The 26270-nt window shown below is 40.0% G+C and overlaps 2 protein-coding genes across 3 annotated transcripts in view; both read left to right on the forward strand.

The window, feature by feature from the left end:
* The window catches only part of LOC131307725 (uncharacterized), a 74929-nt gene that overhangs the window by 4873 nt on the left and 43786 nt on the right, over window positions 1–26270 (forward strand). The window lies entirely within an intron of this gene.
* Window positions 10679–14737, forward strand: LOC131307728 (uncharacterized). Its single transcript, XM_058334383.1, has 3 exons — window positions 10679–10840; window positions 13333–13509; window positions 14307–14737. The coding sequence occupies exons 2-3, from the start codon at window positions 13399–13401 to the stop codon at window positions 14577–14579; spliced, it is 384 nt and encodes a 127-aa protein (XP_058190366.1). The 5' UTR covers window positions 10679–10840; window positions 13333–13398; the 3' UTR covers window positions 14580–14737.

The raw sequence follows: 26270 nt of genomic DNA on the forward strand, positions 1-26270 counted from the left end.
TCACTTGCTCTCCCCATTTTACCTTGCCATGTGGCAGTTTTGTTTCCATATTAGCTCAGGCTGTCCTGATTGGATGGGTCCCGATCCAGTCTGAACTTCTCATTGAACTTCTCATAAATGTCATCCCACTTCTCATAATCCATCCATGCCACTAGGGGCGATGGTGGGTGGACCCGGAGACGGGTCCCAGTTGAGCCCGCTGACCTGTGTTTGTACTGTGTTATTATTTTATATACTCTGCCTACCATGCTGATGGATAATTGTCCTTAAACATATGTAATGATATCACATGTTTGAGGTGTTTTTCCTGCCTTCTTTGGATTCTCATATTTGAGACTAGACTCTCTTTCTCAACATTCAGGCAGCCAAGTGTGACTCGAATCCTGATGTCAAAACCATGCTAGAAGTGATGTGCCTTCCGCAGAGAAGTATATTAGAGAACCCTATTTTGAGATACATGTTAGCTTTGTTGATTCAAGTTTTAGAAATTTCATAGAAAATGAGCTTCCCCTTGGCTTTTGTGGAGTGCTGCAAGAAGAACTCAACCTTATCCTAAGGCTATCAGTTCTGCAATGCTATCTAACTGGTGAAGGTTCTCAACGTCGCTTGTCTTCATCCATCAAATTGAGTGGCCAACTAGAGTCCAAAGCTGAGTTACCCAGACACTCATGCAAGGCCATTATCATAGAAAAACTGCCCTCTGGGATTTTTGCAGATCCATTTGAGCTTCAACATCTTCTCCAGCGTGGTGGTAGACTCCATTTTGTTTTCCTTTGCCTTGAAGATGTTATGATTATAGCTGTAACATCCTTTATTTTTGAGGTGCTTTAAAGTTATATTTGATAACTTAAAGGGGCAAAGTGCATTTTTTTAAGTGTTGTGCATGTGTGCCGTGTGTGTGTGTTTTATAAAATAAAATAAAAAAAAACCCATCAGGGTAGGTTTGGTTCCAACGTAGAGAGAGAGAGAGAGAGAGAGAGAGAGTGTGGAAAGAAGAGGAAGAAGAGTGACGGGAGAAGATTGAAACCTCAATTCCGTTGGTAATTTTTAGTTCTTTTGCTTATTTTCGAGTATACACAGTAGATTTTGGGTCAGATTTTTAAGGGTTCTGTTTTTGGTTGATTTTTCATTCTCAGATTGTGAATTGGATTTTGATTTCTTCTTAATATTTAGAGAACACTCTCAGCTCGTTCTATAGCCGCTGGAATCGTTGGAAACCGTCGAGAACTCGACTTACTATGGAATTTTGATCTGTCCTGTTTTGATGAATTTTTCTCATCGACTTGCCAACCATGTTATTTTCTGGTATTTTTACTGTAGATTCCTATATGTGTTTATCTTGTGTTGTAAAAATCTAAGAATTTTCTGAGAAGTGTGGAAAAAGATAAAAATCATGAACCGAGCTGCTGTCAGATTCGCGTATGGGCAGACAGCACAGACACGTTTTGAGAAAACGGACATATCTCCTAGCTCGGGTATCGGTTTTACTCACCGTTTCTTGATTCTGAAACTAGACTTACATACCTTTCTGAATATTTAAGGGTTGTTCCTTAGTTCCTTCTAGGAAAAATCAGTTTTTGTTCCGAAGTTGATGATTTGGTAAATCTGGAAATCTGGGCAGCTTTTGGAGCTGTGTTCTTCATCAATTTTATCATAGTTGCATGTCTTACTAACTATGGGTTTCTATGAGTCTTAAACATTGATCAATTGGTGATGTTTTGGTGTTGGAATCATTGGAAAATATTGAGTATGTGATTTTTAATGAGCTTTCGATCGCAGACTATTCTGCTGGAACTGTGATTTCTGCTTTTAGACGTGTAACTTCATTTGAGCGTATCTTGGTCATTTGGACTCCGTTTAGGGCAAATTTTATATCGAGATTGATGTTCTGAGAGTTTACTTTCTAATGGTTGTAGTCTCGAAGTCTAACTCTGAACCTATAGAATACTATAGTCAGAAAACGATTGGTGGTTCTGCTATATAGTGTGTTTGTGAGATTCTCGGCTTTGGGATGCGAATTGGTGAATTTACTTATGTTTGGCATTTGTTATGTAGTCGAATTAATGCATTTGTCAAGCCTTTCAAATATTTCTATACTAAAATGTTTGGCTTTTGGATAGGTGACGAGTCGGTGAATCAAGGAGCACCAAAACCATAGTTGTACTTTCTTTTGGAGTACGAGGTGAGTGTTTGATTCATAGATGTTGTTCTTTATTGAATTGAACTTGAATATTGGCTCAGTGCCCGGTGATTGGCTTTATGCCAAAAGGCTTTTATGCCTTAAATTGTTGGTTGTGTGCCCGGTGTTGCTTTTAATTGCTTGGTTTACTATTTGACAAGTTGAGATAATCTTTTAGCTGTACCCTTAATATGGAATTGCATCCATGTCTCATAAACACTCCCGGATTCCATTTTGGAATCCAATTTTGCAGGCGTTGTAGATATCCACTGCTGATCGTCATGTGTTTGTATCCTCGCTTAAGGTAGCATGTTGGGAAGGCTGGACTAGTTTTGGCGAAATATTGTAGATAGGGATGTAGTTGCAGCCTATGTTTATATCTAGTTCATTGTATAGTTTAATGCTTTCTTGAGACTTCCGTTGTGTTTGTAAGAACGATATATTTTATGTTATCAATAAAATGACTGTTGATTAACTTAGTTGCTAGAACTTGAGTGATAGGAATGGGTTGGTGGTTGATGTTGCACCCCCACGTCGGTTTGGGCTCATTTGAGTGTTGGCTGGAGTGGAGTGTGACAGCTTGGTATCAGAGCCTAGGCCTATCTAGATTCTGAGGGTCGTTGAATGCGTGGCGATCTAGCAGTGGATTTAGGAGTCGATCATATTTTGTCGAGTAGTTTAGTGTTGGTTTATCTAACATGATAAAATAGTATATGTTGTTGTTGTTGTTAAATTGAATTGTAACAGGTAAGGAAAATGGAAGAAGAAGCCTCTTCCCATCTTGAGCAAGCTGATCCGGCTGCTAGGGCTGCACCGACAGGAGTTCAGGCAGAGGCTAGAGATATAGATAGACTATTGGTGGCTTTAGCACAGTATGCTGAACGACAAGCTGCACCTCCGGTTAATCCTCCAGTTAATCAGAATGTTGGATTACTAGAGAAATTCAAGAAGCTGTATCCAACAGAGTTTGAGGGTACTTTTAAACCTCAATAGGCAAAGGATTGGTTGAAAACGGTTAAGAGTGTTCTAACAACCATGGGAGTTACTGATGAACAGAAGGTGGCTTTAGCAACCTTCACTTTGAAAGGGCAAGCTTTGATATGGTGGGAGGGAAGTTAGAGGTTGCTCTCAGCCCCATTACCAGATGTTTAGCCACTAGTGCCACAAGTAATTACATGGGCGAGGTTTGTGAAGGCTTTTAATGATCATTACTGTCCTGAGACGTATCGTTTCCAGCATGAAGCAGATTTTATTAATCTTAAATAGGGGAGTATGTCAGTGGCCGAATATGAAGCCAAGTTTAACGCTCTTTCAGCCTATGCTACAGATATGGTGGATACTGAAGAAAAGAAGGGTAGACGGTTTAGAAGTGGACTGAAGGATAATGGTCGAACCAGAATGACATCTTACAAAGAAAAAGACTATGTGGATTTGATTGAAACAACGAAGAAGATTGGCAAGGATGTTGAAGAAATGTTTAGTAAACGAGAACAATCAAAGAAAAGTAAATTTGAGGCGAGGCAGGCTAGCCAGGGGGGAAACTCAGGCGGGTTTTATAGAGGTGGAGGAGGATTTCAACATTTGAAAGGTCAAAGTGAGGGTAAATAATAAGGTAGTCAAAGCTATAAGGCAAGTAAGCCAAGTTCTGGCAGGGGGAGTAGTTCAAACGGACGTGGGACTCCTTTTCAGTGTTATCGGTGTGGATCACCCGATCATCGCATGAGAGATTGTCCAGAATCGGGGAAAGGGTTTAAATGTTTTAGATGTGGAAAAATGGGGCATATTGCAACTCATTGCACGAAACCACAAGCTTCAGGTGCATCTTCTAGTGGCAGTGTTTCGGCTGGCCGTGGAACAAATTTTGGTGGGTTTGTTGGTCGGGGTGGTAAAGCGGGTGGAACTACAGCACTGAGGAGAGTGTTTGCCATGACATGGCAAAATGTTTAGGCAACTCCAAATGTGGTGACAGGTACTCTTATGGTTTGTGGTGTTAATGCACAAATTTTAATTGATCCTGGTTCTACGCATTCTTTTGTGTCAAACTTGTTTAGTGTGCATTTGAATAAGCATTATGTGTTATTAGACACTGGTTTGGCGATATCTACTCCTGTTGGAGAAGTGGTGATTGTTGGGGTATCTTTTCCCAAGTGTGTGGTGAATATGTGCGGTAGAAGTTGATTTAATTCCTCTAGTAATGTCCGATTTTGATGTTATTCTAGGAATGGATTTCTTATCCACACATCATGCATCTTTAGATTGCTTTAATAAAGAAATTGTCTTTAAAATACCGGGTGAGTTGGAAATTAAATTTTGTGATGATAGATAGACTCCTGTAACCAGTATGTTAGCTGCTCTTAAGGCTGTGAGTATGTTGAGGAAGGGATGTCAGGAGTATTCGGCCTATGTTGTTGACATGGAGAAGAAACTGTTAGAGTTATCGGATATACCGATTGTGAGGGAGTTTTCGGATGTCTTTCCAGATGAATTACCGGGAATTGTGCTTGATAGGGAGGTGGAATTTACTATTGAAGTGATACCGGGAACAAATCCTATTTCTATTCCACCATATCGAATGGCACCAGCTGAGTTACTAGAATTAAAAATTCAATTGAAAGATTTACTTGATAAAGGGCTTATTCGATCAAGTATCTCACCATGGGGTGCACCAGTTTTATTTGTGAAGAAGAAAGATGGTACTATGCATATGTGCATTGATTACAGGCAACTGAATAAGGTGACAATACGGAATAAGTATCCGTTGCCTAGAATTGATGATTTGTTTGATCAGTTGCAGGGAGCCACCATCTTTTCAAAAATTGATTTGAGATCAGGATACCATCAGGTTAAGGTGAAGGATAGTGATGTCTCCAAAATAGCTTTTTGAACAAGGTATGGCCATTATGAGTTTCTTGTTATGCCTTTCGGAGTGACTAATGCTCCAGCGGTATTTATGGATCTTATGAATAGGGTGTTTGAGCCGTATCTGGATTTGTTTGTTATTGTGTTTATTGATGATATTCTGATCTATTCCCGAACTAAGGAAGATCATGAGCAACATCTGAGAATTATATTGCAGAATTTACGAGATAAGCAATTGTATAGTAAATTGAGCAAATGCGAATTCTGGCTTGAAAGTATTGCGTTTTTGGGCCGTATGATCTCTCGGGATGGCATTTGTGTGGATTCAAAGAAGGTGGAGGCAGTAGTGAATTGGGAAAGGCCAACTAATGTTTCTGAAATCCAAAGTTTCCTTGGTCTAGTAGGATATTATCAGAGATTTATTCAGGGGTTTTCTTCTATTGCCTTGCCTATGACTAAATTGACTAGAAAAGATGTAAAGTTTGCGTGGTCTAATGAATGTGAAGACAGTTTTCAGGAATTAAAGAATCGGTTGGTGTTTGCGCTGGTATTGACTATTCCGATGGGTACCGAGGATATGGTGATTTACACTGATGCTTCTCATCAAGGTTGGGTTGTGTTCTTATGCAACGAGATAAGGTTATTGCTTTTGCATCAAGGCAGTTGAAAAATCATGAACATAATTACCCTACGCACGATTTGGAGCTAGTGGCTGTCGTATTTGCACTTAAGTTGTGGAGGCATTACTTGTATGGAGTGACTTGTTAAATCTATTCTAATCATCAAAGTCTTAAGTATTTGTTTACGCAAAAGGAGTTGAATTTGAGGCAAAGAAGGTGGATAAAATTAATTAAAGATTATGATTGCTCTATTCACTACCATCCAGGGAAAGTGAATGTGGTTGCTGATGCTTTGAGTTGGAAAATAGAAGCGAGAATGGCTTGTATCCAATGTTCGAGGGTTGTAAATTTTACTAAGCTGAAACATATGGGTATGGAGTTCTTTTTCAATAGCAATGATGTTTTGTTGGCGCAATTCAGTGTTCGGCCCTTATTTGTGGACCGTATTCGGGATGGACAACGTGATGATCCACATATGGAAGAAATCAGAAAGAAGGTAGTTAAAGCAAAGACTTTTGAATTTAATATTCGAGATGATGGTATGCTCTTGTATGGACATAGTATGTGTGTTCCAGATGATGTAGCTCTAGAAAGATAAATCTTGGAGGAGGCACACAGTTCAGCTTATGCTATGCATCCAAGAAGTACGAAGTTGTATCGTGACTTGAGAGAGTTTTATTGGTGGGTTGGCATGAAAAGGGAGATTGCATAATTTGTGGCTAGTTGCTTGACATGTCAGCGGGTGAAAGTTGAGCATCAAAGACTGGTGGGTCTGTTGCAGAATCTTCCTATACTGGAATGGAAATGGGAACATGTAACAATGGATTTTATGACTGGGCTACCGCGTTCTAAGGGAGGTTATGATTCGATTTGGGTTATTGTGGATCGATCGACAAAGACGGCTCATTTCCTACCTGTCAAGACCACATACCCTATAGATAAGTACGCTCAAATATATGTCAGTGGTATTGTTAGATCGCACGGAGCGCCTTTGACTATTGTTAGTGACAGAGATCCGAAGTTTACTTCTAGATTTTGGGTGAGTTTGCAGCGAGCTATGGGTACTTCACTGAAATTTAGTACAGCTTTTCATCGTCAAACCGACGGGCAATCTAAACGGACTATTCAAACTTTGGAGGATATGCTAAGGGCGCGTGTTATTGATTTTAAGGGTAGCTGGGATGAATATTTGCCATTGATTGAGTTTGCCTACAATAATAGTTATCACAGCAGCATTGGCATGCCACCGTATGAGGCTTTATATGGCAGGAGGTGCAGGACACCAATTTGTTGAAACGATATTGGTGAGAGACAGATGTTGGCTCGACAAATGGAGCAATTAGGCGAGGATCGAAGGCTAGGTCCTGAAATGGTTAAACAAACCGTTGAGGGAGTTCAAATTATAAGGGAGCATTTAAAAATTGCCCAAGATCGTCAAAAGAGCTATGCTGACAAATGAAGAAGAGATTTGGAATTTGAGGTGGGTGATCGGGTGTTCATTCGTGTATCGCCTTGGAAAGGGGTTATTCGCTTTAAAGGAAAGAAGAAGTTGGCACCGAGGTACATTGAGCCGTATGAGATTACCGGAAGAGTAGGCGTAACGGCTTATCGATTGGCTTTGCCAACGGAATTGGCGCGGTTGCATGATGTATTCCATGTTTCGATGTTGCGGAAGTCTGTGCCAGATTCGACACACGTGCTGAATAATGTGGAACCGATGGAACTAAAGGAGAACTTGACCTATGTAGAGGAACCGATTCGGATTTTGGAGCGAGGAGAGCGTGTCATTCGTTCAAAAGTAATACCATTGGTGAAAGTTCAATGGCGTAATCATTTGGAGCGGGAAGCTACATGGGAGACGGAGGAGTCTATGCGAAAGAGCTATCCGCATTTGTTTGAATTTGGTAAGTAATTTCGGGGACGAAATTTCCTATGAGGGGAAGGTTTAACATCCTTTATTTTTGAGGTGCTTTAAAGTTATATTTGATAACTTTAAGGGGCAAAGTGCATTTTTTTAAAGTGTTTTACATGTGTGCCGTGTGTGTGTTTTATAAAAAAAAAAGAAACCCATCAGGGTAGGTTTGGTTCCAAAGTAGAGAGAGAGAGACGGTGGAAAGAAGAGGAAGAAGAGTGACGGGAGAAGATTGAAACCTCAATTCAGTAGGTAATTTTCAGTTCTTTTGCTTATTTTCGAGTATACACAGAAGATTTTGGGTCAGATTTTTAAGGGTTCTGTTTTTGGTTGATTTTTCGTTCTTAGATTGTGAATTGGATTTTGATTTCTTCTTGATATTTAGAGAACACTCTCAGCTCGTTCTATAGCCGCTGGAATCGTTGGAAACCGTCGAGAACTCGACTTGCTATGGAATTTTGAAATCTGCTATGTATAATGATAATCTGTCCTATTTTGACGAATTTTTCTCATTGACTTGCCGACCATGTTATTTTCTGGTATTTTTACTGTAGATGCCTCTATGTGCGTAGCTTGTGTTGCAAAAATCTCAGAATTTTCTGAGAAGTGTGGAAAAAGATAAAAATCATGAACCGAGCTGTTGTCAGATTCGCGTATGGGCAGACAGCACAGACACGTTTTGAGAAAACGGACATATCTCCTAGCTCGGGTATCGGTTTTACGCACCATTTCTTGATTCTGAAATTAGACTTACATACCTTTCTGAATATGTAAGGGTTGTGCCTTAGTTCCTTCTAGGAAAAATCAGTTTTTGTTCCAAAGTTGATGATTTGGTAAATCTGGAAATCTGGACAGCTTTTGGAGCTGTGTTCTTCATCGATTTTATCAAAGTTGAGTGTCTTACTGACTATGGGTTTTGGAATCATTGGAAAATATTGAGTATGTGATTTTTAATGAACTTTCGATCGCAGACTGTTCTGCTGGAACTATGATTTCTGCTTTTAGATGTGTAACCTCATTTGAGCGTATCTTGGTCATTTGGACTCCGTTTTGGGCAAATTTTATATCGAGATTGATGTTCTGAGAGTGTACTTTCTAATGGTTGTAGTCTCGAAGCCTAACTCTGAACCTATAGAATACTATAGTCAGAATTCGTTTGGTGGTTCTGCTATATAGTGTGTTTGTGAGATTCTCGGCTTTGGGATGCGAATTGGTGAATTTACTTATGTTTGGCATTTGTTATGCAATCGAATTAATGTAGCATATTCTTAATGCATTTGTCAAGCCTTTCAAATATTTCTATACTAAAATGTTTGGCTTGTGGATAGGTGACGAGTTGGTGAATCAAAAAGCACAGAAACCATAGTTGTTCTTCCTTTTGGAGTACGAGATGAGTGTTTGATTCATAGATGTTGTTCTTTATTAAATTGAACTTGAATATTGGCTCAGTGCCCGGTGATTGGCTTTATGCCAAAAGGCTTTTATGCTTTTTTTTTAGTTATTGGGTGTGTGCCCGGTGATTGGCTTTATGCCAAAAGGCTTTTATGCCTTAAATTGTTGGTTGTGTGTCCGGTGTTGCTTTTAATTGCTTGGTTTACTGTTTGACAAGTTGAGATAATCTTTTAGCTGTACCCTTAATATGGAATTGCATCCATGTCTCATAAACACTCCCGGATTCCATTTTGGAATCCAGTTTTGCAGGCGTTGTATATATCCACTACTAATCGTCATGTGGTTGTACCCTCACTTAGGGTAGCTTGTCGGGATGGCTGGACTAGTTTTGGCAAAATATTGTAGATAGGGGTGTAGTTGCAGCCTATGTTTATATCTAGTTCATTGTATAGTTTAATTCTTTCTTGAGACTTCTGTTGTGTTTGTAAGAACGATATGTTTTGTGTTTGTAAGGTCCATATTTTGTGGTGTTTCTTATTTGGCAATTTCACGACAAAACACATATTGGCGTGTATCCCATAATATCGAGTTGTAATTTATTTTTTATTTATTCCTAGAGTGTCTGTTTAGGAAGTGGAAGGAAATCAATATTATTTTGTATTTGAGAGCGGTAGATGTTAGTCAAGTTATTACTCGGCCGGTTCGTGAAAGTATTGGGAAAAAGTATTTTGTGCTCATGGAAAGGATTTGCTTTGGTGCTCATGGAAAGGATTTGCTGCACATAGAAATGATTTGCTACACATGGAATTGATATATTGGCAAATCATTTGCTGGGGTGAGAAAAGGAAAGAGAATTTTTTAGATTAATTTACGGGTTGATCGGCAAGTAAGTCTTTGAAGCCACGACATTAATCAGAGGCCTGAAAGGTTTATTTCCATACAAGGACATGTGTCTCCTTAGGCAATAAAATGAGTGCTGCTTTCATTCCTAAAAAAACATAGAACAGAACAAGAAAGAAATAGGGTGGCCTCCTTTATACTTGGGTGGGGAAGCCGTGAGCTATAAGTATATGCGTTGAAGAAGATTCTATTGATTTTTGTGTCTTGGAGTACAAAATGGGATCTCTCGATCATTGATACACAACAACGATAACTCCAAGAAGTTTTCACTTTATCAAATCAACTTAGTTTGATTTGCTTTCGGTGGATTTTCGGAAGAGTATTGGAAGGCTTGAGGATTCAAGGTGGCGGTAGTCAATCACTGGGTGCGGTGTACGTGTGACTCGACAGGTGATACTTAGAACATTGTGAGGATTTACTTCGTTTGGATAGGTATATCTGTAACTGCACAATGATTATAGTGATTTGATTCCTTCCCGTGGTTTTTACCCGTATTTGGGGTTTTCCACATATATCCTGGCATTATCTATTTATTGTTTCCTTTCATGCGACTGATTTATTTATTGGTTGGTGGGTAGAGTTATTAAAGAGATCAAACATAGCAAATATTTATATACCTAGGCGAGCTAGGATTTTTTAGTGTTATCAATAAAATGACTGTTGATTAACTTAGTTGCTAGAACTTGAGTTATAGGAATGGGTTGGTGGTTGATGTTGCACCCCCACGTCGGTTTGGGCTCATTTGAGTGCTGGCCGGAGTGGGGTGTGACAATAACTGTCATCTTCATGATACGTGTACTCTTTGATGTGGTCTTTACAGATGCAACAGTTTTTGGAGTTACAAACTTGGAGTTGCCTTCGGTAGTTTCAAATCTGTCTGTTGTTAAGGTGCACATCGATGTTGATCTTAATATAGTATCAGGACACAGCAATGGACTGGAAATTGATGTTGACGTTCCATTACATGCACGTTATTCGGTATGTGAAAAGAATTCTGGATTTTCTTTGGAAACAAAGAAGGTGATAATAATTGTTGGACGTAGCTTATGCTTAATTGAAGTTATCCTAAGTCTCCTTCCCTTTTTTTCTAGTCAGTGGACTGAAATTGACAAGTATGCTTGCTTTACCAGCATAATGGTTGATATCTACACTTTTGAAAGCTTGAAAGGGGAAAAAATGGATTATACAATGATGTGTAGTGTTTAGTGTATCCGTTGTTCTTCACTAAACAAAATACTACACTTCCACCTAGCTCCAAACATAACCATGTAAAAAGAAGAATAAAGGAAAAAGAAACTGTTGGATAACACAATAGAAAATGAAACATGCTTTGTATGATATTCCAGCCTAAGTATTAACTATTATCACATAGAAGTGGACAATTTGCAACACTATTTAAGGCTTGTTGATTCAAATTGCAACTGTTATTGAATCACACAAATTGGTAGGAAAGGTACTTTCTTTTCTTTTTCCCACCTTCTTTATCCTCATGCAACTCTTTCAAGAGCTGCTGATCTTGAGAAATATCGGTTGTAGCAATTCCAACACCTTTTAAATTTTAAAGTCCATTTGATACATTCACAAAACATTGCCATAACATAGTTGTCGCTTCTCTGCTCTGCAATTTTTCTTTACCAAAGGTGTGAGACAACAAAATCTTCATAGTCATCCTTTTACTTCTTTCTTCTTTCTTTCCCTTTTATATGCATATGTAGTTCTTCGATTGGCCTGGTGTCAAACTAGTGCTGCTTTTTAGTTCGCTCCCAATAGCAAGATAGGCATCTTGCAGACCTACAAAACTTGTAACTGCCTAGTTTATTTTTCCTTTCTATAGAATATGGGGTCTCACTTAGACCTGGGTAACAGGTCGTGTCGGGTCGTGTTCGTGTCGGGTCAACCGGGTTCATGTCACAAATCATCCAACCCGAACCCAACCCATTTAGAAATGGTCAACCCTAACCCGTTAACTTCGTGTTCTGTTCGTGTCATGTTATCGTGTTTCGTGTCCGTTGCCCAGGTCTACTATATATTTTATACTAATTTTTATTTTTTTTCCTTATTTCTACATATATATATATATATATATATAATAATTTATTATATATGTTCGTGTTCAGGTCATGTTGTGTTAATGGGTGACACAAATAAGTAATCGAGTTGGTCTTGTCAGTTTTTGTCTCGCGTGTTCAACCCGAACCCGACCTATTTAGAATTCACGTTCTTGAGTCGTGTCATTTGCATGTTTAGTGTCAGAAATGGTCAACCCTAACCCGCTAACTTCATGTCCGGTTCGTGTTGCGTTATCGTGTTTCGTGTCCATCGCCCAGCTCTAGTCTCACTGTGTGAGCCAGTTTTGTTTATCCTTTTTATCAGCAGTCTGTCAAGTGTAATAGCAATCGGCACTCAGAATCGTGAAGAGTGATGATAAAGTTGAATCATGAAACTTCCTACAAGTTAGTGTACGTGTATGGTGGATGATTATGAGAAGAGATTAACTTTTTTACGGAGGATCCTAAAAAACCTGTTTTGCGGACACCAATGACACGTTGTCACATTATCAATTCTGGACCCAAGCAAAGTTCCACCCCCGACCTTCTTTTTTACCCAATCTCATTGATCTGTCTCCCCCACTCCTCACGAACTCTCTCCTCACCTGCGACTCCCTTCCTCGACGAATTCACCTGCAAGTCCGACGAACTCATCTCCGACAAGCCCATCTCTTTAATCAGCAATTTTGAAAAGCACAAAAAAAATGTTGAAACAGATACAAGCAAGTAAAGTAAGAAAAAACTAACGTGATTCAAAGTATGCGAATGAACCAATTTGAATTAGGAGTGACTGAATTGGTTCGATCACTTGGCGATTGAGCTGCATGCTTAATCTAGAGAGAGGAAATAGACGGGGAGAAAGAGAGAGAAAGAGAAATTAGGGCTAGATTTTGAAGTTTTTACTTCGAATTTGTTTGTCTTTCTTTGCTTTGATTAAGAAATTACGGCCCGAAGTTAGAAGTAATATTATAGTGGAGTTGGGGTTCGAAATTGATTAGTTTGTTGGATGAGATCTCTTGTTGTATTCATAACATTTTCTTTTCTTTTCTTTCCAAACAACCCTATTCAAGCCCGTCTCCCTCTCCTCCCACCCGTTTGAAATTATCACAGAGAGAGAGAGATGGTGTCACCGGAGATGGGCTCGTTGGAGCGGGAAGGGGAGGATGGCTGGATGTTCATAGGAGTTTTGGGGGAGAGAGAATGGAGGAGTGATCAGATGTGGGCGGGTAGAGGGTGGAACTTTACTTGGGTCCATAAATTGATGATATGACAGCGTGTCATTGGTGTCTGCAAAATAGGTTTTTTAGGATCCTCCGTAAAAAAGTTAATCTCTTATGAGAATCATGGAGACCAATTATAATTCCAATACATTTTAAACCTTACCTATTCTTATAAGAGTTGTTTTTCTTCTCTTTGTTAAAGCATCCAACTCAAACCAATTGGCAATGAGGAGAGAGGCCGCTCAGGCCTCATATACTAGTTTTTGAGATGATAATTAATCCATTGGCAACGGGGACACACGAGGGACGCGGTGGGGACATGGGTGGAACACGTATGGGGACACGGCAGGGGTTAAATATGCAATCTTTTAAAATTTATGTAAGTACATTACTTCAAATATTTTAGGTTAAAAGTGTAATATGATGTACTCCCTCCGTCCCATTTTCTTGTCCCATGATGCCATCTTTTGTTGTCCCAAAATATTTGTCCATTTAGACTTTTCAATGGGTATCATTGGATTAATTTCCTATTTTGCCCTTCCCCTCAAATCACAATCAAATTGTAGAGTTGTACGGCTAAAAAGTTCCAGAACAGTAAGAAAACTTTTGGTTGTGAATTCTGAGTAAAATACTTGGAATCTTTTGCTGCCAAAATTTTGAAAACATTCTTTTGACTTTGTATGAGATGACAAATCAGGGATATTTTAGGAAATTGAAGTACTTTTAATTTGTAATAATGATATTTCTTAAATGGTTAGAACCCCCAAAAAATCCGAACATTACGGAACGGAGGGAGTATATATGATGCTTGTTTATGTATATTGAAGCTTCATGCTTATACTTTTATACATCTAACTATATTTCCATTGGTATAAAATAAATATCTATATTTATTTTCTTTTCGTGTCCCCTGTCATGTCTGTGTCCCCATTTTTTAAGAAATCTTGTGTCTGTGTCCATATCTGTGCTACATAGATGTCTTTTAATTATGTGAAGTACTCATTTATAGGTGCTAAAGAATGTATCCAGTTCGGATTGTTTGGGCACGCTTTTTTACCCAAGGGAAATATTATATGTGTATTCAGCAATCTGCATATTCAGCCTCGTTATTTTGGTCTTGGATTTGGGGTTTGTAATTGCTTTTAAGATTCCTCTCTTTCTTTTTTCTTTTTGCAGCTTTTAGGAGAACATGTATTTGCAACAGTTGAATTCAGCAGAGCTGACCTATTCCTACGCTGCAACATTGACGAGAAATCCCATGATGACAGTTGTTTATTTATGGTGACGGGTAGTAGTGATGAATCCCAAAGTGTTGTGTGGGAAATTCCTTGTGGAATTACGGAACACTCTGGAGTTGTCTCTATTGTTGCCTTTGTTTCAGTTGTTGTAGCAGCTTTCCTAATTGTCTTGACATCGATTTATTATCCACATAATCAGAAATCACAGTGATCTGAAACAATCTATACTAATACCCATTTTTATGGAAATTCTCACGTGCCGGAGCCTGAGCCTGAGCCAGAACTGGTGTTGGAGCTCTGCTGCTTGTCCAATTGATGTATCAGCCATTTACTTTGTCTTGATTTCAGTTATTCAGATATCATGGCCGCCTGAGAGATATGGGGTCCAATTTGGCAAGATGACTAAACATGTTTGTGGGCTCCCCGCCCGGCGCACCATCGAAGAGTCACCACCTGGATTTTTAAGATGGATGATTCGAGAAATCGAGAACTCGTTTGAAAAATGCTTTTGATCCAACGAAAACGTCGAGACTCTAGGTTCGGGAGCCACGTTACAAACGGGGAAGGTTTTGTTGAAAAAGCACCCTATTTGCCTGGTAAAACTGGTCTCTACTAAACACTTTTAAAAGGAAAAAATTTCGCACATCTTTTTTGGAAACGGAACTTTTTCAGTAAACAAGTACAAGGGAAAGGGTCATGGATAAATATATCACATTGGCGTGCACGTGGTGCTACCTGTATAGAAATGATAAGAGTATGATGTTATGAGATGAAATAACTATCCAATAAACTATCTAGATCAGAACCATCCTCACACGGTTTATCATAATGCCGCGCACGGTCTTATGGTATGCCATGCGGTCTACCTGCTTTGCCATTAGATTATCATCAATACCCAGAACAGGGCGCGGTGTGTTATCTATCCCGTGCATTGTTCCTTAAAGATATTAGAAGATGCACAACCGCTGATCCCTCTTGGAATAGTACCATCTCTTCAAGCCATGAACATAAAATAATTTTCAGTGCATTTAATCACTTTGGATGATCAAGAAAACTCTTTTGGACATAAAATATGGCTTGTAGATATGGTCTTATTCTGAAAAGTATTGATAACAATATTTTAACAATACAAACAGGCTTGATGAAAGATAGCCATGATCTAGACTGTTTAAACAAACAAACAGTAACTAATAAAAAAAAACTGTGCGCCTAAACATACTACGCCGTGCGACGCATCAGAATGTCGCACGGCGTGGTATGTCCAATACAGTGACTGTTTTTGTTTTTGAAAATAATTTTTAAGTCAGTTCTTAACCAAAATGGGTTAAACCTGACTATATGAAAGTTCCCTCGGGGGCCAGGATAGGGCCTAACCCAAGGAAGCTTAGTTTTTACCTTTGATCTTGAGCTTGAACGAGGACGGATGATGATGGATGAGTGTGGGCAAGAGCGGGTAAGAAAGAATGAGTGTGGGTGTGAGTGGTTGTTGGGTGTTTTGGTTGGTAAGATCTCAAAGTGAGTAAAAAAACTAACTTTGATGATGAGGAGAAAAATGGGACACCTTGAGAAAGAAAGTGCCTGGAGAATATTTTTTTTTCAGGAACAACACTTCTCAAGGACTTGGAAATAGAAAATGGATGTAAAAGCAAGAAGAGAGAGAAATGTTAGGAGATTAGAGGGCCCTTTTCTCTTGAGTGGAGGGGTGTATTTATAAGCAAGAGCCAAGGATTTTGAATTTAAATGAGGGATGTGTTTTTTGGGCAAGCTAGAAGTGCTTTTTTAGCCAAGCCAATTTGCAGCTGTGGCTCAAACAGACATGGCCAACAGCTTACTGAGTCAGTCAGAACTTTTCCATAAAATGTCGTGCGGTTAACCTCATGACCGTGTGCTTATTACGCCGCGTGGTGTAGAAGTGTTTCGTGCGGTATTCTAGGTTTAGTCCAGGGCTTATCTAGGTTTTTAGATTATTTGGGCTTTTGGTTTGCCTGGGTTTTTGGGCTAAGAAAGTCCTTTATTCAAGCTCTCAAAGGTATTGTTTCCTTTATTTCATCATCGGGATGTTTAAAGAACCTCCGAGGTCCGGATTGGGGTGTCTACAATGTTTTTTTAACACATCCTGCAGTATGAGTTTACATTTGTACCATTGACACATTTAACAATATACTTCTACTGTAAGAGGTCTTCTTCTTCGATTTTTATTATTATTATATATATCCCTAAAAATTCTTCCCTTCCATGTTAATTGCATTTCACATGTTTTTGCTTCTAACGGCAGTTAATTAGAGAAGTTGAATTTTCATTGCTTCAACCTCAAGGCGCAGAAACAAATGTGGTATTAACGATTGGATACAACTTGACGTATCAACCTCTATTTATTCTGGTTTTGCTGATATTTTCTGAGAAGCCCTCCGAAAAGTGCCGAGCGGTGGCTAGACATTGTTTATATATCCCAACTTTTAGGTGGGCAGGTGGAAAAATGATTTTCAAAATTTCAAAAAGGTTTAATTTAGCATTAAACACATTAAGGGGGAAAACACCCAATAAGCAAGAAACACCACCAAAGAATTAGAAGTTTTTATTGACGAGATATAACAAGCTGTGGCACACCCTCAAATCGACCAATTTACAGGAGAAAACAAAAACCCCCCCACCCATGCCCAAACTGAATAAAAACTGCACTATGATGCCAAGATACAGTAATGCTTTAGTTGATACTGAGACTCAAGAAGATCAACACACAAGTACATCCACAAAGATGTTTTGGTGAGAGTCACGAGACAAAGCCATAGAAGAGACCAGCTAGGTGGTACCGTCTCATTGCTGGGAAAACTCCGATACCACTAGTATCATCTAACTCACACAAGGTTCTGATCAGGCAACAAGGACTATGACTATGATGAGAAGTATGATGCCGAATATCACCTATAGCAAGCAGGTTTGTGTTGAAGAAAGAACATAAACAAATGATGCATGAAAATAATTACTCCATGAAAACAAATATTCGAGATGAAGTTGAGAGAACATGTGTAAACACATTTTCTAATTGGTAACTTAGCCCTATCAATACACAATTGTACGAAACATTGACTGAAGTCAGTGAGCGATGAAGACTTGTGATTCACCCAACAGTCTCCTCAATGGCTACAATGACCCAATAGTAAATTCAATGAGAGGCAAAAAGAACCCTGACCCATCTGGACATCCAAATACAAATATTCGAGAGATTGACATGGTTTTCGAAAAAAATAGCCCAGCCATAGCAATACCAAAAGAAGCAACAGGGTGGGAAATGCCCACTTAGCCTTTCTGAATATATTTTGGGTCAATTGAACAATTTCTAAGGAGAAGAACATTTGTGGCAACAACTCCTCACACAGCACAAAGGGCAATGACCCCTCGATGAAACGGATAAAACAAAGGCTGACGGAATGGAACTGGAAGTGCAACTATGATGTTGAAAGTTTTGTGCTCCAATATAGCGGCACAATCCTTTAAACAAGCTTTGATGTAGGTCAGAACAAACTAGAAGTTACAAGTTAGTGGGCAAAGCCCAAGACAAGATTTGTCTGACAGATTCCAGACGAAGGAGGTAACAGTGGAACCGCTTTAAATTTTGGACGGGGTCTACTGATAGGTTTCCAGTTTAGGGGGTTCTCGGTAATCCTCGTCATACTGAGAGGGAGTTAGTGAAATCAACCCTAAACCTAACATGATAATATGGCCAATTGACAAGACTGCTCAAGAAGGTCCTTCAAATGGAAAGCCTGTAAGATTGTGCCACACACATAGTCCAAATTTTAAGCAAACAAAATTTATATCTTCTTAACATTACGAGTGATGAATTTGATCTCTGAGTCTTTGCTGCTTTTGCAAGGTGAGACTTTCCTTGAGCAGTCGCAGCATGAGCACCCTTAATGTTAGAGCCAATATCATCTGAAAAGACAGATTTTCATCATAATTAACAACATGAACCAAAAGAGCTAAAATGCAAACAAACAGTGGAAAGGTCATGACTTACCAATCATAGTTCCTTGCTCATGGGCCAGCACAGCAAGGTCTTTAAAAATCTCATTTACCTCCCCAATTTGATGCTGGATTTCTTGGATCCCCTGCTCTCTTTCTTCAATGATAGCCTCATTGAAGGTAATCTCATTATCCAACAGTAGCACCTATTGTCTGTATCACAAATTAATTCAATTGAGGGGACCAAATTTCACAAAGATTTTATCAAAAAATGTTGTACTTCATGACAATAAGAAACAAAGGTTTCCCTAAAAGTTTCGGGAAACTGCTTATGTTGAGGATTTTTCTATTAAATCTGAAGCCTCAAGTGACGAAAATGATTGAAATTATTGTAAGCTCAGGTAACAATAACCGATCAAACTCAGGGGGCTTACTAAATATTAGTATATAGCCTACTTCTTTTTATTTAGTCTTTTGGATTCCGTTTTCCTTAATAGAGTAAGTTAAAGTTTATTAAACATATACACCAACTCTGCACACACATCCTCAAAATCTCCCTCCCCAAAAAATAAAGGAAAACACTCAACAATCGCACAGCGAGATAGATGAATAGGAGAAGACAAGAGAATCAACACTAAGGTATTTAAACACAACCCCTCTGTCCCCATTTGTTGGTCCCTTTTGGGGATTCCAATATATAAAAAGAACATCACCATTGCACTTTTCACAGTTTGATTTTCTTTTTTTATCATGGAGTCTTTTGGGAACATCATCATTGTCTTTTCTTATTACTCTTAATTAATTTGAAAAGGAAAAGGTAAATGAGTAAACTCATCAATTTTGCCCATTTACTTTTGAAGAGGGACAATCTTTTGGGGACAATAAAAAGTGCCACAAGGGACCAAAAATAGGTAGGGGGAAGCATTAGTTCAGCAAGCAAACACAAGTATCTGAATCCACATGCATATGCATCTTGAGATATACTCAGATCCATAAATGGAGAGAAAAATTAATGTAACTCACCTTCTGGATTCAACAAGAAGAGCACGTTGTTCTTGACTCTTGACTGAACTTATGTCAACCTCACTGGCTATGTAGCTGTTAACATAACCAAATCAAAACCATAGGCAACATGGCCAAAAGGAAGTTATCTTACAAAATACAAGTAGTATTGCTTTCTGTCCGGATAGAAGATAAAATAATCGCATTTTGATGGTCATGTAAATAAACATCAAAATATTAGTTTGTGCATAGATTCAATAAATGAAGTTTCAAACTTAACCATGTAAATGCAAACCTCCAGGTTCTTACAATAACTACCTTGAAGGAAGAACTGCTTTACGTACAAAAGGACTATATGTTGTCTCCCTTTCAGCTGCAAGACGCTGAGCCTTTTGGAATTCTTTCAGAATTGCTTGGAAATCTTTAGCAAGTTTAGCATCCGTAGTCTTCTTGTTGGCCTGCAGTTAAAGGATCGCACTCAGAAACCACACTACGACCTTTATAGTTTACGTAATCTTCTTGAGCCTGAGTTTGAACTTTGAAGGATCAAGAAAGTCTAATTATAGTTTACACTTCAGAGAAACCAAACTATGACCTTTATGAACAAAATGTGAGTATTGGAAAGCAAGATATGAGAGAGAGAGAGAGAGAGAGAGAGAGAGAGAGAGCTACAAAACAAACTTGCACCAACTTCAACATGATGATCTATTTCACTAGCTTGCTTTAGTTTAGCTGAGGTGTCCTTCACCAACTGCCCAATATGTAACCTCGTCGTGTGCCTACCAGTTAAGCAAACAAAGAATGAATATCATCCAAGTAATAAAGTCCAAATGCGAGAAGCATCTGATAGTTTAAAACAAGGACAAGAACGAGTTCGGAAGGGATTATGGCTTATTGTTCTCAACCACCTTCTGCTGACATTTACGGACCTTTTGGCAGGGTGTGATGGCGTGAGTGATAAAAGTCAGTCAATTAGACAAAGATACTCCCTTCTCCGTCCCGTAATGTTTGTCCGGTCCGCAAAACGAGAACGTAAAAATAATACTTTTTTTGCAAGAAAAATTTAAATTTTTTTCAACAATTCACTAGATATTGATGAGTTCTTTTAATTTACGGAAAAAATTTGAATTTTTTCTTGAAAGAAATGCATTGTTTATGAGTCCTTGTTTTGCGGACCGGATAAACAATTGGGGACGAAGGTATAAGGAAACCTTTGGCGTATTAAGGCTAGCTAGATTGATGTACTTGAAGTTGGAGGCTTAATCTATAATACAGCCCACAGTAATTTCTGATTTCAGCTAAACCAGCAAGCACTTACAAGAGAAGTACGCACATAATATTAACAAACTTGCCAAAACTATATGTTGTTCAGAAAAATTCCTCAAATCAAACTACAGTGCCGGTCTGACCTATCAAAATTTACAACCTGGGATGATTTCTTGTTTAAATTTTTAAAAAATTGCAAATAGCAGGAAATACTATACAAGATTTCAAGTATTAGATGACTTCAGAAAATCTTACCCAAAAAAAAAACCTATCGAGAGTTAGGTGAAGATTTTATGGTAGTGGGGTTAACAACCTAGAAGCTAGGAAGCACGTACACCTCATTGTAAGTTATGTCCCGGAGTCGGACGCCGACAATCTAATATAGTCTTTTCCCAAATTCTACTACTAATTTTATTCTAGATTTTATTTGAACACTTACCTCATATATTTTGAACACTCGTCAACGCAAGTAACTCATAATTGAACAGCCAAATATTATCACGAAGTCCTCACTTATAATGAAAAAAACACAATTTAACAAAAAGATAGAAAAGGAAGAATCTAATAGTATCAATACCGTGCTCTGTATTTTCTATCAAAGACAGTCGACTCCATATTAATTGCTTAGAATCTAAATGTACTGAATTAATGTTTACAACATTAACTATTCTTTTCTCTTCTTTTTTTGTTTAGTTAATAGAACTACAGGAAAAATTTTGTTTGAAAATTCAAGATTCATCTTCTAGGGAAATTTTTGTCAATAGCAGCACTCAAAATTCTTTTGAATTGAAAACCTGTTTGACTTCAACAATCTTACTTTGGATCAAAGACTATACCAAAATAAAAATAAAAATATTGTTATACCACTATAATGATAGGGACAAAATAAGAGAGCAGATCTCCAAACAAGTTTGTGTCAATCTATTCACCATAATTTTCCTCAAAAGGACATACTGGATTACTATGCTAATTTAATTCTGTTTGGCTTAAAATATGAAGTCATTGGGGACAGTTCTAAAATAGTATGTATTTTAGATGTCCTTTTATCTCACTATTATATGAGTATGTGAGATTTTTTATAGGTGTTATATGTTACTAAAGCTAGTAGAGTTAATGTAATTTTTGAACACTCTGATGGAAATTCCTGGCGCCGCCACTACTCTCCAATGCTATTTGAAAGTGACAACTGTTTTTACCGAGAAAAAAAAAATGTGACAAATGGGCACCATTAAACTCATGGTCAAGATTTGAAAACACTCACTCTAAGTTTCACCCTAAACAAACCTAATTACACGTTTGGCAAAAATTAAAAATGTCAAGAGTTTTACTTTTTCCAACATAATTTTATAAACAGTTTGGAGATCCCACTAATACCTGCATTTTTTTTTTTTTTGCCATGCTTTAATATTGGATTCCATTTTCTACATCAACAAACAAATACACCTGGGAATAGTTCTTGTTGATATGACTTTGACTTTTTTTTTATTATCTAAACATTGCATGTTAGCATCGTTTGCATTTTTGCTGCTGCCAAACAAGAAGTTTGATTTATTTAAAGGTCAAAATTAGAGTTAAGTAACGCTTCAAATCATAATCTCCTTAGTCTAGATAGGATAGGAGGATCCTCCAATCTTTTAAGAGGAGCTAGACTCCATAATTCCCATCCGTAACAAATCCAAATCAAATGCATCACTTAAACCCATGGAAAACCGAAACCCAATTCACGTCAATCTTACCACAATCAATCAAAATCCCAACATCAATAATTCCATCCAAAGTAGTTGCATTTTGCCGCATGTGCTCGCACTTGTTTCCTTTGCGATAAACGCAATTTCGTTGGCTTGAGATCCTCCAATGGAGACCTGCAATCACAGATGAGGTTATGACTTTTTTATTTTGAATAGAATATATCCAAGTTATGACTAGGATGACAAGTTGTGCCTCTTTACTTCAATAGATCAACCACAATTTTTGCATCCATTCCAACTTCTAGATCTGTGATTCATCAATTTTTTGGCTGCATAAAGGCCATCTCCAAGAGCCCACATCTCAGCATTTGAAGCTGTGATGCCATCTATTTTCCTTTGATACCCCACACGAGGTCTTCCTTCATGATCCCGAATCCAACCAGCTCCTGTTGCACAGCCATGATTATTTACGCTGCCATCTGAGTTTTGTTTTGCCCAGCCAAATTGTGGAGCAAGCCTACCTACTTTGATGCTTGCTGTTGATTTGACATGCGGTCTTGCTCTGCAAGTTGTGTGACATCCAGTAATGGATCTCCCATGGTGTCCTCGCAAGTCGCAAAACAAAGGTGCTAACAGTATTTTGCTCTTGAGCTCCAAGGGTTAGTCCGGTTTGTTGGTGGGTTTGCTCATCATACAATTGATTAGGGCTGTAAGAAAGTAATTTCTTATGAATTTTCTAGTCTCAGCGTGAATGGTCTGCTTTTAACCAAACCGGGGAGGGAATTAGTTGAGGTGCATGTATGCTAGCCCGGACATCCCTAGTCGTCGAATAAATAAATAAAAAGTATTTTGCTCTTGATTAGGCACTAAGTACTTTTTAAAATTTGGGTTTATGAACTGAAGTTAGAATTTGTCCATGCATGTGAAGCAAACCAATTCCTGTTTGAGGATTACCCACATGTTTAACAAGAGCCACGGAAATAGGTATTTTAGTTACCTGAAAGATTTGATAGAAAAGCTAACAAAAACCCAAGTGCCAGTTCTGGGACTTGGGGCAGAACCGAATTCCACTCACAGCCAGAGATAGACACTGAAGTCACTACCAAAATACCTCGTGTGGTGGCTTCGGTTATGAGCTCGGTAACCGTGCCTAGACATCGTGAACCGAGGTCTCAAAAGGGTCTAGCCAGCAAGTTAAAGCAAGTGGACCCCGATGTGCTGTTCGGTTTTCCGGTCGGTGACATAACCCCGGTTTGCCGGTCGGTATCATAACCTTGGTTATGACATAACCGAGGTCATGTCATATCCGTACCGGAGGTCCCGAGGACGCCTAAGAAAGATAGTTGTGCCGGATGGGGTCCATGAAGGTTACGTGGTAACTGTAATCATTGGAATCAGATCTGGCCATGTGCTCCCTAACCGCTTTGCCTTTCCCGTCACGTATGACGTCACCCGAGGCGGTTACCCGAGCGTACCCTCCACGCGTTAGCTTGAAGGCCAAGTAAACCTAGGTCTATAAATACAAAGGGATAATCATCTTTGAGAGGTATGTCATTCTTCCATAACCTTAGATCTACATTCTCCCCTGAGATCTAACTTGATCGTCGGAGGGTCACTGGGCTGCCCTAACCCTAGTGACTTGTTGCAGGTCCAACAGCGAGAGGACGGAGCAGTAAAGGGAGATCCCTAGCCTATACCGCAGTCAAGGTCCCCTCAAATCGAACCCTTACAATTGGCGACTCCGCTAAGGACCTAGCCTCCCTTTCAATGTTCATCCCCCTCTCTCTAGAAAACTCTGTTCATCGCTCCTACTTCAGATATGGTGGAGGTCGAAGAAACACACCGCAGCGACACCACCCTAGGGCTCGACCCCCTCGGGGACCATAACCTGGCCTCCGGCGGAGCCAACGCCCTGGGAAAAGCTCATATGTCCATCGGAGTCAAAATCGGGACCTCGACGCCAAACGGCGGCCCGTCCTTTGAACTCCATACCTACATCCGCCACCTGGAAAGAAAAATCGACGACCTAACAACGGTTGTAGAACGGGACAAGCACGTTCGAGACGAGCTGGCGGAGATCAAACATCTCCTGCAGATCTCCCCATCTCATTCCTCTAGAAGCCGTGGTGGAAGAAGAAATCATCATAGCCCTTCCCGCAGTCGCGAAGGAGGCCACCTGGTGGAGCACCAGTCCCGGCCCTCAGTCAAAGACCGTTTGGAGCCACCAAGTACAGAGGATGGTTGAACCGAACGGGGAGTGAGGCATAGGGAACGTTCTTGCTCCCCTAGGAAACCTCATCTGAAACCATCCGCCTTCAAGAGACTCGAAACTGGAACCGTCTCAGCCTCTTCCACTCATTCGGTTCGGATCGGTAAGTGGCAGCGTGAATCCACCCCAAGCATTACAAGGGCCGCAAAGGAAGACGATGGCCTCTTGGAGCTCCAGACAAAAGGGTACCGTGAGCGTTTGAAAAACGTCTGAACCAGTAGCCCCATTGTCTCACACCCTAAAGAAACTCGTAACAGAAGCCCAGTCACCGAGCAACTCGAGCCTTCCCCTCGGGATAATCGCCGAAGAGACCGCCACGAGTGCCAGCTTATTGAATCAAAGGCTGAAAGGGGCATCGGGAAGCCCACGAGTGCAAAGACAACGTTAGCTTCGGCGGTCGCGCCGACTCTCACACCTGTTTCAACCCCTAAGAAGCAGGTCAACAACATCAAGCCACCACCAAGGAAAGGACCAAAGCCTAGCGACTTCAACGCCGAGAAAAATAGTCTTTACCTCTCCAATCTACCGGATCATCGACCAGGTGAAAGATAAACATTTCTTCTCCTTCCCGAACCAAAAGCTTGGCACCGAGAATGGGAAGATCAAGAACCCAATCGCCCGGTGCAGTTACCACAATGAACAAGGTCACTTTACCACCACTTGCAAGCCCTTCAAGGCTTACTTGGAGCAACTTGTCGCGGAGGGCTACCTCAGTAACTTCATTGACCACAAAAAGACAAGGGCTCGAGCACAGCATGCCGAGAACCATACCGAAGAGGAGGTTCAAACGATCCATGTTATCCACGGCCCTCTCAACTCCGTGGCCGCTCGTATCATCCGTGCCGAATTGAATGACGCCACTTCTTCCAAGCACGTCATGTTGCTCGATCCTGAGTCAAAGCGCCCTAGGACCGACGACGACTCCAAGTGGACCATCACCTTTACCGAGAAAGACCTCGACCGCGTCCAACTCCTGTACAACGACGCCCTCGTAGTCACGCTGAGCATCGGAACCTATAACATTTGACGCATCCTCGTTGATCATGGCAGCTCAGCCGAGGTCATGTACTACTCTCTGTTTAAAGACTTGAAGCTCTCGGATACTAACCTCTGTCCCTCCGAAGTTCCCCTCATCGAGTTCAGCGGAGCCCTGGTATGGCCCCTCGGCATGATCACTCTCCCCATCCGTGCCGGTTTAGTGGTCCTTCACATGGAGTTTGTGGTGGTCGACGTTCCTAGCCCTTACAACATAATCGTCGGGCACACCTAGCTCCATAAGCTGAAGGCCATCGCCTCCACTTATCACCAGGTGGTCCGTTTCATCGGTGCCAATGGGTGCCAAAAGGACGTGTACGGAGATCAAACCGCAGCCAAAAGATGTTATGTCAACGCGGTCCGAAGCAGTAAGCAGACTTCTCGAGTCAACCTTATTGAGGTCCCCGAGGCCCCATTCTAGAAGACGTCGGCAGACCGACCGACGAGAAAGCAGTAGAAGACCTTGTCACTATCCCAATCACCGAAGATGGCTCCCGTTTCTTCCTCATCGGTTCCTCACTTAATGATACCGGCCGAAACGAGACGTTTGACTTCCTCAAAAAGAACATAGAAGTATTTGCATGGACCCTATATGAAATGCCCAAGGTCGATCCTTCATTTATCTGCCACGAACTCAACATTAATCGAGCCAAGCGTCCGGTTGTGCAAAAAACAAGGC

This window comes from Rhododendron vialii, chromosome 11a (genome assembly GCF_030253575.1).
Source record: "Rhododendron vialii isolate Sample 1 chromosome 11a, ASM3025357v1".
NCBI lineage: Eukaryota > Viridiplantae > Streptophyta > Magnoliopsida > Ericales > Ericaceae > Rhododendron > Rhododendron vialii.